Consider the following 13,356-nt stretch of genomic DNA (forward strand, 5'->3'; position numbering starts at 1 on the left):
TATTTAATTTCCTTAACGAACGAACATGAACAAGGCCTTGTTCGTGTTCGATCGATTCGTTTACAGCCCTATAACTGCAGGCGATAATATTTTTTAACTTTGATGGAACTCATTTGATCGTAGAAGTGACAAAGGAGGCATACACCAAATGCAATGCAACCGCCGCCAAGAAGGTCATCAACACCAACCCTGCAAAAGTGCAAAGCCAACCTTGACAACCAACATGGCAACATTCACCATTACATTTGCGCACTTCATTATGCAATTGGTCAGAAATTAATCGTTGATGTTAAATAGTTAAAGTTCGAGATTTTGTCACGTTTATGTATCATATAATCATATGACAGATTTACTATAAGTATGCACTACTACATTAAATAGGTATTAGAATCATTAATTATGTAAAAGTAGCGCAACAAGTGTATACCGGGGAAATATATATAGATAATTATGGATATGTATACCAGGAGCGCAACAAGTGTGCGTGCGCCCATGGGGGATACTGAGCTCTTCCCCGTAGAGGTAGGACTTCACCAGGGGTCAACGTTGAATCCGTTTCTTTTTGCAATAGTCTTGGATGAGTTGTCAAAGTCGATTCAGGGGACACTCCCGTGGTGCATGATGTTCGTAGACGGTATTGTGTTACTTGCGAAGACAAAACAAGATCTAAACATGAGGTTAGAGGAGTGGCGATCAACCTTAGAGACAAAAGGTTTAAGGATTAGTCGCTCTAAGACGGAGTACCTCCACTGTGATTTTGGGGGGGGGGGGGGGTAAATGACAATGATGACACACAGATCACCATTGAAGGGCAGGTGGTACCGCAGGTAACGAAGTTCAAGTAGCTAGGATCATTTGTTCAGAGCGATGGGGAATTAGACAGTGATGTGACTCATCGAGTCCAGGTAGGATGGTGTAGATGGAAAGCAGCCACAAATATTTTGTGCGACAAGAGTTTCCCAACTAAACTAAAGGGAAAATTTTATAGGGTCGCAGTTAAACCTGCAATGCTATATGGAACAGATTGTTGGGCGATCAAGAAGGCACATGTACAGAAGATGGAGGTAGCAGAAATGAGAATGCTACAATGGATGTGTGGGCACATAAGGTTAGACCGAATAAGAAATGTTATGTTTCGGGAGAGATTAGGGGTAGCGAACATATCAGACAAAATAAGAGAGTGGAGATTGAGATGGTTTGGACATGTGAAGAGAAGACATTCGACGAATCCTGTTATATCCGTAGAAAACATGACTATAGAGGGGAGGATGGGTAGAGGACGACCTAAATTGACTTGGGATGAGAGGATTAGGCGTGATTTGATAGACCTAAACCTCTCCGATGACATGGTTAAAGATATGAATTCTTGGAGAAGTAGGATTAAAGTTAAAGATTTTTAAGGAGAAAGGAGCACCTTAAGGCTTCTACTTACCTTATTTTGATCACACACCATATAGTATTATTATTATTATTTTATTATTATTATTATTGTTATTATTATTATTACTATTATTATTATTATTATTATTATTTCATTCACTTTATATTGTCTCATACATATGTATTATAAAGCTTAGGGTCTCTCTGGAAGCCACCTCTTTATCCCGTTGGATAGAGGTACGGTGTGCCTACATCCCACCATCCTCAGACCCTACTTATAGCTTGACTGTTGGTGGGACTTAACTGGGTATAATTGATTGATTGATTGAATTATGTAAAAGTAGAAGTCAACTAAAATTAACTAAAGTAAACCAATTTAAATTTCTCGTAAATCAGTCACTAATTTTATAACATTAACATTAAATTACTTTAAGACCGTGTTGTCAGTAAACCAGGCGTTGCCACCATTACACCCAACAAAAACTAGGTGCCACCGCTCTCCATCGCCATTCTACATATACCAACACCCAAAATCATCATCATTACAATTCTTGAATGCTTTCTTTATGGTCCATGCATCACGATCACCATAACTTCTTAAATGACCCCCTCCATTACACATGGTTAATCAGCTATAGTTACTTAGTGTCTCAATGTCTACGCGATAGTGACGTGACATCACTTTTTGATTTACTAACCAGCATCTGCATTCTACAACACATAATCTAAATCTTGGCAAGTTTGTTAACACTAACTATAAAATTATATAAATAATTGGAAAAGTTTTATAATTAATTTCACTTTCCTTTTCCAAGAATGGAATATATATTTTTTTCTTTTTTAAGCACCAAGTATGGAATATAATTAAAGTCTATGTATGCATGTTCTAGGAGCAAGGAATAAAGTGTGAGTGACTTATGTAGGAATGATTGAGATTTCTTGTCAGATGGCCGGTTTAATACCTTCCTTGTAAGTTGTAACCAACCATATTCTTTTATCTTTTTACATTCCTATTTAATGGTGCATTGGACTCTTAGACATTATTATTATTAATCTGTTTGCAATTTGCATGGTATTCAACTTTCTTATCTGAGAAGAAAATATCATGGACACTATATGATATTGATTCTTTTATATATAACACAAACCGAAAATATCATGGACACTTCAATTGGTATGTCACTTCACTTCTTAATTATTTCATTTTATATACGTATGCTTATGGTATAAGTAGGCAACCTTTTAAGGGGGGCGAGTAGGCAACTTGTTATCATGATTATGGTACTTTGTTAAGCATTACCCGTCCGGTGTTGGTGCGCCTGTAACATGGAATTGGGCAAGTAACCAGGGCCGGCCTAACGATTGTGGTGGTCTAAAGCGAGTAAAATATTAGATGCCATTTTATAAGAAATTTAGAGTTGTACTTTCCAAAAAAAATTTCATTCCGCTTCACGTTTAATTAATGATTAGGTTAAATTTTTAACTAAAATAGTTTCACTTTAGATATTCTATTTTATAACATAACCTAGTACACAATTTCTTTTAAACCAACCATAATTTAGATATGTTGAAACACGTCATGATGTAACTTGATTGGAGAATACTGAAAAATATCATGTGGACAACAACACACGTTGCTCATTTTCAACATTGGCGTTTACAATTATGATACAGATATATTATTTTAATTTCAAGAAAAAACAAGTTGTATACATAAGATAATGTCGCATATTAACCTTGTGAATTCTAAACACGTTTTGATCGCTAATAAGAAACTACTGCGTATGCTCAAATTATTGTTATTATTTTTAACAACATATACTCATGTCATTGATTTAATCTATAAATTAATTTAAGATTACATTAAAATGTTGTAACTAATCAATCATTGTGATTCGTGAGAAATAGAAAAATGTACTTTAGATACTAGAAGAGAGGCGATTTTTTATAGGCATTTTGGGCTATAATGTTGTTTTATTTCTTGGGGTTCCAAAAAAATTTAAGTCTTAGAGAAGTATGTGAATCGATCCCTGGTCCCGAAAAAAAATAGAGACAAAATACCACTGCAATAAAGCATAATTTTATTAATAACATTAAAGTAAAAATTATACATGTCTTTATAAATGGTGGCCTCAAATTTTTGGGGGCTCAAAGCCCTAACTTGGGTTTGGTATATAGTTGGGCCGACCTGCAAGGAACCGATGTTGGATCATGCACAATCCGACATCGAACGGGTAACTGACGCCGGTACGCTCACAACCCGACATAAAACGCGTAACAGGTTTCGGTACGTGTGTAACCCGGAATTGGGCACGTAATCGGTGCCGAAACCAACTGTAAAGCTGAAATGTACAGTATTTTTAGAAAAAAAAACCATCTTTTAGACAACCCTTTTAATGACCCGAACCCGTTCTTACCCATTCTGACTCCACCCCTTTCGACCTGAACCATATTAAGCCTTCTTTGACTCTACCCTTTCCGACCCTAACCTGTCCTGACCCATGACCCGAACCTGCCTGACCCGTTTTTCAGTTGTAGATACAAATCTATTTTGTATTTGTCTGTTTCTTTAGAATCTCTCTTACCCGTAGTGGTGATCACCGACGAAAACATAAAAATTTATATTGGATTTTGATCGTTATGAAGTCCCCTTTTGGGATAACCTTGCTATTACATGCCTAGAAGGATTTTCTCTCATTGTTTATTTTATTGTCTCGTGTTTAGTTTCATTTACAACTTGAAATCATGATAATATTTCATCCATGTAGTTGCAAAGGACCAGATTCATATCTTTGGTCACCCTCATCCGCTTAGTCTTGTACATCTGCAGCAGCCTAGTAACAAAAGTGAAGAAGATGACGATGAAGATGAGGAGAAAGATGAAGATGCAGATCATTTTGTGGAGGAAGAACATCATGGTGGCAAATGCAAACTGTGTAAGGAACAAATCTGGTCATTTCACTTGTCTTATTACCACTGTGAGTCTTGTGACTACTCATTGCACAAGTTCTGTGCAGAACTACCCGATACCCTAATAAATAACCCATTACATTCTGATCACCAACATTTATACATCCGTCAGCCTAGTTATGCATATGTGTGTCCTGTTTGCAGTGATGAACGTCAAGATGTATGCTGTTACAAATGTTATGTTTGCTCTACTTACATAGACATAATTTGTGCCACACTGCCAAAACAGAAGATAAACCACCCTAGTCACCCTCACCAACTGGAACGAATGTTCGGGCACATATTATCTATGTGTCACGCTTGTGGTAATAAACATGAAGGGGTCTTCTATCACTGCACTACTTGTCATGTGTTTCGGATAAACCAGGACTGCGCATTGTTGCCTTCCAAGTTACTAATACAAAATTATACTGATAAGACTTTCAATCATTCTCATCCACTTACCCTTGCCTACTCCTTCACCTATTTTGATCAAAGAGCTAAATTCCGTCCCACCTGTAGAGTCTGTACTGGTCCGTTCTTGTTCCATTTATGGCTTTACAAATGCGACAAATGTCGATATTATGTGCATGTTGATTGTGCAACTTCAAAGAGTGAGTAATCTCTTCTTTATTATATTCTAAATTTGTGTGAAGATTATCTTAATCTAATTTTATGTGTCATTCTCATCAGGCCTTAGAAAAACTTCTAAAAACTTTAATGAAGATGAGTATCCGAATCTACTCCACTGTCCATTTCCCGATGTAGGTGACAACCTTGTCAAGCGTCATATGTCTAATCAAAATGAGCTTATTAGTAAACAGCATGATAGTGAAGTGTTCAGCCATTTTATTCATCAACACCCACTCATACTTTTTGACGATCAAACATCCGTTGGTAAAATTCTTCACGACCCCATGAAAAGAGTTTGACTATTATGTGACGGATGTGTGAAACCTATCATGACAGTACCATTTTAGTTGTGCTGCCAATATGTTGATGGAAAATGTTGTTTCGTTCTTCATGAGTGGTGTGCCAAGCTACCCTTGGAGGTACAACTCCCCGCAGTCCATCCTGAGCATACTTTATTTCTCTTGTCGGAAATCCCTAGTAAGTTCTTTGGTGTGTTCGATTGTACCATCTGCGAATTACTATCCAACGGCTTCGCGTATGGGTGCACAATCTGTGACATTTATGTTGATATCAATTGTGCATTCATACCCGAAGAAATCACACATGACGCTCATCCAGATCATCTCCTATCGAGAGTAAAACATTCAGACTATTCATTATTAATACTTTGCAAAGCATGTGATCAGTCGATGAACAGAAGGTGGGGATATCATTGTCCCTCTTGTGATTTCTACATTCATGTAGGGTGTGCTTTGTTATTGCCTAGAGTGATTAAGCACAAGTGGGATAAACATCCTTTGAGCCTTAGGTATGAGCCTGCGGAGAACCATATTAACGAATACTTTTGTGAAATATGTGAATCTGAATTTAGCCCATGGCATTGGTTCTATCATTGCACTACATGTGCCCAATCTATGCATGCCAGTTGTGTACCCTTAATACTTCAATGTGAACAATCTACATACGCCTATAAACGTATCTTTGATACCAGCACTGTCTATAAATTTCTGAATGTCAAATTTGGAGGAACACTTGAGATAAAAGGTAACTCGCACCGCTTGACCTTTGTTCAAGGGCTTGAGGGTGATGGAATGTGCATTAAGTGTCGTAACGAGTTGTGGAATCGGAATTGGTTGTGGGGTTCCATGATCTTTAAGTGCTTGGAGTAAGAGTTTGCATTTCATTATAAATGCGCTGCTTCTTTTGTCAGTTTATCAAGCTCTATGGCTATACAATTGTAATTTTGGTTTCGATCTTTTATCAATTAGTGCCAACCACTTGACTATTGTAACCTTTTGTGTTGTCAAATCAGTGATAAATTAGTTTGGAGTATCTTGTATATAACAACTTGGGTGTTTCTTTGTAAAGAGTAAATACTTAACTGTAACGCGAGATTAACTGTTTTGTAATTTTATGATGATTCTCATCAACTCAAAAATAAGTTTACAATTGTATTGTGTATTTCCCCATAAATAACAAAGTAATAAACATAATATGATAACATAAAACAACATCCGCATGAAATACCGATTGACGCATATAGTTGGTTTTGATTTGATCCGGAGCTAATATTTGAGATCCGGATGAACAACTTCATATTTTAAAAGTTATAAAAGAAAACTGATTGCAAATAAAATTAATTGTAATAATATAATATTAAAAAACAATTTACAAAATATTCGTTCTAGAAAATTTGTTATTCAAAATACTTGCCTCTTACATTTAGTTTTATAAAATACTCGTCCCGGCAATTTTATTGTCCTAAAATACTCATCCCGGTCAATTTAGTGCGACAAGCCTTCTCCTAAGTAGTCGACAAAACTACTCACCAAAGTTTGTCTTTTCCTCGGCCCGAGTGTTTAAGATGGACAAAGTTGGAATATCTTTCTTTAAAATAGACATTCTTGAAAATTTCCCGAAATGCAAAGCTATTTTGTATTACTATTTTGTTAGTTTCATTTACAACTTGAATCATGTTAAATATTCCATTGATGTAGTTGCAAAGGACCAAATAGATCACTTTGATCACCCTCATCCGCTTAGTCTAGTACATCTGCAGCAGCCTAGTAACACAAGTGAAACAGAAGATGACGAAGATGAAGAGAAAGATGAAGTTCATTTTGTGGAGGAAGAACATCATGGTGGCAAATGCAACCTGTGTAAAGAACATATGTGGTCATTTCACTTGTGTTACTACCACTGCAAGTCTTGTGACTACTCATTGCACAAGTTTTGTGCAGAAGTACCCAAGACACCAATAAATCACCCATTACATCTCAACCACCCGTTTGTACACCATGGTGACCCGGGAACAATGTCTGAGTGTTCTGCTTGCACTAACAAAAGTGATGCATGTTTTTATTTTTGTTATGTTTGCTTTGTATCCATAGACATAATTTGTCTAACAATGCCAAAACAGAAGATAAACCACCCTAGTCACCCTCACCAACTGGAATGAATGTCCGGGCAGATTGCATCTGGATGTCTCGCTTGTGGTAATAAACATGAAGGGGTCTTCTATCAGTGCGCTACTTGTCTTGGGTTTCGGATATACTAGGACTGTGCATTGTTGCCTTCCAAGTTACTAATACAAAATTATACTGATAGGAGTTTCACTCATTCTCATCCACTTACCCTTGCCTTTTCCTTTCCCTATTTTGATCAAGAATCCAAATTATCTTCCCACTTGTAGAGTTTGTAGTGGTCAGTTCCGTTTTTATTTATGGATTTACAAATGCGATAGATGTCGATATTACGTGTATGTTGACTGTGCAACTTCAAAGAGAGAGCCATTTTCTTCCATCTTTCTACCTACAAGTGAGCAATCTCTTCTTTTAATTTCCTTAGATTGTGTGAAGATTATCTTAGTCTAATTTCAAGTATGTCATTCGTCTGGCCTTGGAAAAACTTCTAAAAACTTCAACGAAGATGAGTATCCGAATCTGCTACACTGCCCATTTCACGATGAAGGTGACAACCTTGTCAGGCGTTATATATCTAATCAAAACGAGTCTATTGGCAAAAAAAGATGATGATGAAATGGTCAACCATTTTAGTCATCGACACCCACTCGTCCTTTTTGACAAGAAAACATCCGTTGGTAAAATTCTTCACGACCCTATGAAAAGAGTTCGACTATTATGTGATGGATGTGTAAAGCCAATTATGACGGTACCATTTTACATGTGTTGCCAATATGTCGATGGAAAATTTTGCTTTGTTCTTCATGAGTGGTGTGCCAAGCTACCCTTGAAGGTACAACACCATGTGGTCCATCCTGCGCATACTTTTTTTCTTCTGCCGAAAATCCCTAGTAAGTTCTTTGGTGTGTTCAACTGTAACATTTGCAAATTGCCGTCCAATGGTTTCGCGTATGGGTGCACAATGTGTGGCATTTATGTTGATATCAACTGCGCATTCATACCCAAAGAAATCACACATGACGCCCATCCAAATCATCTCTTATCAAAAGTAAAACCTTTAGTTAAGCTTACGAAGAGGAATTGCAAAGCATGCAATTATCCGATGCGCTTTAGGTGGGGATATGATTGTACCTCTTGTGATTTCTACATTCATTTGGATTGTGCTTTGTTTTTGCCTAGAGTGACTAAGCACAAGTGTGATGAACATACTTTGAGCCTAAGGTACGAGCCGGCAGAGAACCATATTAGCGAATACTTCTGTGAAGTTTGTGAAGATGAATTTAGCCCTTGGAAATGGTTCTATCATTGCACTAGATGTGCCCAATCTATGCATACAACTTGTGTGCCCTTAATACTTCAATGTGAGAAATCTAGAATGACCTATGATAGTGGCGGCGTCTATAATTTTCTCAATGTCAAATTTGGAGGAACGCTTGAGATAAAAGGTCACTCGCACCACTTGACCTTTGTTCAAGGGCTTGAGAGTGATGGAAGGTGCATTAAGCGTCGTTACGTATTGGAGCTTAGCATGATCTTTAAGTGCTTGGAGTGTAAGTTTGCATTTCATTACCATTGTGCTTCTTCATTTGTCTGTAAATCAAGCTCTATGGCTTATACTATTGTAATTTTGGTTTCGATCTTTTATCAATTGGTGTCAACCACTTGACTGTTGTAATCTTTTTATGTGTGTCAAATCAGTTATAAATTATCTTGTAACAACATTTAAATATAGTTTGGCGCACCACTACATAATTATGCACGAATTATAAACAAAGCCACAAGATGAACCGAACCGCGCGGCACCTTGTCCCGGTTCGCCCGTTAAGTTTTTGACGGATAAACAGACAGTTCATGAACACTCTACCGAACGAAAATTTGTGTCTGTGTTCGTTCATTTAGCTTTTGTCGGACAAACGGACGCTTCACGAACACTAATGGACGAACAAATTACACATGCATGAACATTAATGGACAAACGAATACTAATGATGATTAGTGGACAAACGAACTTAAACAATTTTAATGGTCAAACAAAGTAAATGACTTAAACAGACAAATGGACAAACCCACCGCTTTACACGAGTAACCGGTGTCGATTACACATGTTTAACGCCAGTCACACGCATTCTGTTCTTAAACCCAGCAAAAACTAGGCGCCACCCCTCTCCATCACCATTCTACAAATACCTAACATTACAATTCTTGAATATTTTATTGGTCCATCCATCACCATCACTATCACCTTAAATAATAATTTGTTCACTAACTCCCTCCACTACATATAGTTATTAAGCTAGTTACTTAGTGTCCCACTATCCACGCGATAGTGTTATGATATAACTTTTGATTAAACTAACCATCATTCACAACACATAGTATTGACAATTTTGTTGCTAATATTAACTATAAATTAATTTAAATCATTGGCAAAGTGTAATAATCAAGTTCACTTTCCATTTCATTCAATCCAAGAATGGAATATAATTAAAGTGTATGCATGCATGTTCTAGGAGCAAGGAATAAAGTGAGTAACTTATGTAGGAATGATTGAGATTTCTTGTTAGATGGTTTAATACCTTTCTTTAAGTTGTAACAAATCATATTCTTTTATCTTTTTACATTCCTATTTAATGGTGCATTGGGCTTTTAGACAATATTATTATTAATCCGTTTGCAATTTGCATGGTATTCAACTTTCTGATCTAAGAAGGAAATATCATGGACACTACAATTGGTATGTCACTTCACTTGTTAAATATTAGTATTTCATTTTATATTATATTTGCATGGTATTTCATTTTATATTATATAGTATAAGTAGGCAACCTGTTATCATGCCTATAGCCAGTTCTGATCTGTTAAGTGCTACCCGACCACGGTACGATAACCGGTGTCGGTACGCGTGTAATCTGGAATCGAGCACACAACTGATGCCGGAACGCGTGCAACCTGACATTGAACGTCTAACCCAATGCCAGTACACGCGTAAACCGGAATTGATGAGTAACCGGTGCCAGTATGCACGTAACTCGATGATGGTATGTGTGTAACCTGGGACCTAATGCCTAGCCGGTGCCAGCACGCTTACAACCCGACATCTAGCTAAAGCGTAACTGATTTCGGACTTTCGGTACGCGCGTATCCCCACACCGGTACGCGTGTAACTCGGAATTGGACGCGTAACCGGTGCCAATAGACCTTTTTTAAATCAATTATATCTGTTGTCCTTACCAGAACCCGTTCTGACCCATGACCCAAACCTGCCCGACCCGTTTGTTAGTTGTAGATACAAATCTATTTTGTATTTGTCTGTTTCTTTAGAATCTCTCTTACCCGTAGTGATCACCGACGAAAACATAAAAATTTTGTTTCGGATTTTGATCGTCAGTAATCACGTTATGAAGTCCCTTTTCGGGACATCCTTGCTATTACATGCCTAGAAGGATCTTCTGTCTTTGTCTCGTGTTTAGTTTCATTTACAACTTGAAATTATAGTAATAAATATTTCATCCATGTAGTTGCATTAATGGACCAGATTGATCACTTTGATCACCATCATCCGCCGAGTCTAGTACATCTGCAGCAGCCTAGTAACAAAAGTGAAGAAGATGATGATGAAGATGAAGAGAAAGATGAAGATGCAGACAATTTTGTGGAGGAAGAACATCATGGTGGCAAATGCAACATGTGTAACGAACAGATCTGGTCATTTCACTTGTCTTACTACCACTGTGAGTCGTGTCTCTAATCATTGCACACATTCTGTGCAGAATTACCCAAGACCCTAACAAATCACCCATTACATCCTGACCACGAACTTGTATACCAAATGAATCCTATGTATCAGGATAATTGTTCTGTTTGCAAGAATGAATTTGGCGATTTATGTGTTTATTTTTGTGTATATTGCTATATTCAGATGCACATAACCTGTGCCACAATGCCAAAACAGAAAATAAATCACCCTAGTCACCCTCACCAACTGGAACGAATGTTCGGGCACATATTATCTATGTGTCACGCTTGTGGTAATAAACATGAAGGGGTCTTCTATCAGTGCACTACTTGTCTTAGGTTTCGGATTTACCAGGACTGTGCATTGTTGCCTTCCAAGTTACTTATACAAAATTATACTGATGCGACTTTCACTCATTCTCATCCACTTACCCTTGCCTACTCCTTTCCCTATTTTGACCAAAATGCTAAATTCAATCCCACCTGTAGAGTCTGTAGTGGTCGTTTCTGCTCCCATTTATGGCTTTACAAATGTGACAAATGTCGGTATTACGTGCATATTGATTGTGCAACATCAACGAGAGAGCCATTTTCGACCATCTTCCTACCTGCAAGTGAGCAATCTCTTCTTTTTTGTATTGTTAGTTTGTGTGAAGATTATCTTAATCTAATTTCATGTGTCATTCTCATCAGGCCTTGGAAAAACTTCTAAAAACTTTAACGAAGATGAGTATCCGAATCTACTCCACTGTCCATTTCCCGATGTAGGTGACAACCTTGTCAAGCGTCATATGTCTAATCAAAATGAGCTTATTGGTAGACAACATGATGGTGAAGTGTTCAACTGTTTTATTCATCAACACCCACTCATACTTTTTGACGATCAAACATCTGTTGGTACAATTCTTCATGACCCCATGAAAAGAGTTCGACTGTTATGCAACGGATGTGTGAAACCTATCATGACAGTACCATTTTACATGTGCTGCCAATATGTTGATGGAAAATGTTGTCTTGTTCTTCATCAATGGTGTGCCAAACTACACTCAAAGGTACAACTCCCCGTGGTCCATCCTGAGCATACTTTATTTCTCTTGTCGAAAATCCCTAGTAAGTTCTTTGGTGTGTTCAAATGTACCAATTGCCTATTACCATCCAACGGTTTAGCGTATGGATGCACAACATGTGGCATTTATGTTGATATCAATTGCGCATTCATCCCCGAAGAAATCACACATGACGCTCATCCTGATCATCTCCTATCAAAAGTAAAACCTTCAGCTAATGTTTATAGGTCTTGCAAAGCATGCAATCAGTGGATGTACACTAGCTGGGGATATCATTGTCCCACTTGTGATTTCTACATTCATGTAAAGTGCGCTTTGTTATTGCCTAAAGTGATTAAGCACAAGTATGATAAACATCCTTTGAGCCTAAGGTACGAGCCAGCGGAGAACCATATCAACGAATACTTTTGTGAAATATGTGAGAATGAATTTAGCCCTTGGAAGTGGTTCTACCATTGCACTGCATGTGCCCAATCTATGCATCTCTCTTGTGTGCCCTTAATACTTCAATGTGAACAATCCACATATTCCTTTAAATTTGGAAACACTGTTTATAAATTTCTAAATGTCAAATTTGGAGGAACACTTGAGATAAAACGTCACTCGCACCGCCTGGCCTTTGTTCAAGGGCTTGAGGGTGATGGAATATGCAATAAGTGTCGTTACCGGTTGTGGGATGACATGATCTTTAAGTGCTTGGAGTGTGAGTTTGCATTTCATTATGATTGTGCTTCTTCATTTGTCAGTTAACCAAGCTCTATGGCTTATACTATTGTAATTTTGGTTTCGATCTTTTATCAATTAGTGTCTAACACTTGACTATTGTAATATTTTGTGTTGTCAAATCAATGATAAATTTTGTAACAACTTTTAATTGTAGTTTGGAGTATCTAGTATATAACAACTTGGGTGTTTGTTTCTATTTTGGGAGCAAGTAAAGAGTAAATACTTAAAACTGTAAACCGAGATCGATTGCTTGGTAATTTTATAATGATTGTCATCAACTCAAAAACAAGTTTACAACTGTATTGTATATTTCCCCATAAATAACAAAGTAACTAAACATAATATGATAACATCAAACATCTGCATGAAATACCGATTGACGCTTATAGTTGTATTTTAATTTGATCCGGCGCTAATATTCGAGATCCGGATGAACATCTTCA

General features: G+C 37.3%; 3 protein-coding genes across 4 annotated transcripts; all 3 read left to right on the forward strand.

Annotated features, from left to right (window-relative positions):
* Nucleotides 1-4,531: 4,531 nt before the first annotated feature.
* On the forward strand, nt 4,532-13,266 carry LOC143562312 (uncharacterized). 2 transcript variants are annotated; one of them, XM_077050149.1, is made up of 2 exons: nt 4,532-4,943; nt 11,814-13,266. In XM_077050149.1, exons 1-2 carry the CDS (start codon nt 4,619-4,621, stop codon nt 12,935-12,937), a joined length of 1,449 nt encoding a protein of 482 aa, XP_076906264.1. In that variant the 5' UTR covers nt 4,532-4,618; the 3' UTR covers nt 12,938-13,266. The 2 variants fall into 2 exon arrangements, with proteins under 2 accessions (XP_076906264.1, XP_076906263.1); XM_077050148.1 differs by lacking the exon at nt 4,532-4,943 and adding an exon at nt 11,315-11,734.
* Nucleotides 5,134-6,185, forward strand: LOC143562319 (uncharacterized). The gene is made up of 2 exons (XM_077050154.1): nt 5,134-5,226; nt 5,310-6,185. The coding sequence occupies exons 1-2, from the start codon at nt 5,134-5,136 to the stop codon at nt 6,129-6,131; spliced, it is 915 nt and encodes a 304-aa protein (XP_076906269.1). The 3' UTR covers nt 6,132-6,185.
* On the forward strand, nt 8,128-11,133 carry LOC143562304 (uncharacterized). The gene is made up of 2 exons (XM_077050140.1): nt 8,128-8,935; nt 10,904-11,133. The coding sequence occupies exons 1-2, from the start codon at nt 8,128-8,130 to the stop codon at nt 11,131-11,133; spliced, it is 1,038 nt and encodes a 345-aa protein (XP_076906255.1).
* Nucleotides 13,267-13,356: the final 90 nt, after the last annotated feature.

Source organism: Bidens hawaiensis, unplaced genomic scaffold (genome assembly GCF_021521415.1).
Source record: "Bidens hawaiensis isolate Kalapana, Puna unplaced genomic scaffold, B.hawaiensis_p1.1 tig00020924_1, whole genome shotgun sequence".
In the NCBI taxonomy this organism is placed as follows: Eukaryota; Viridiplantae; Streptophyta; class Magnoliopsida; order Asterales; family Asteraceae; genus Bidens; species Bidens hawaiensis.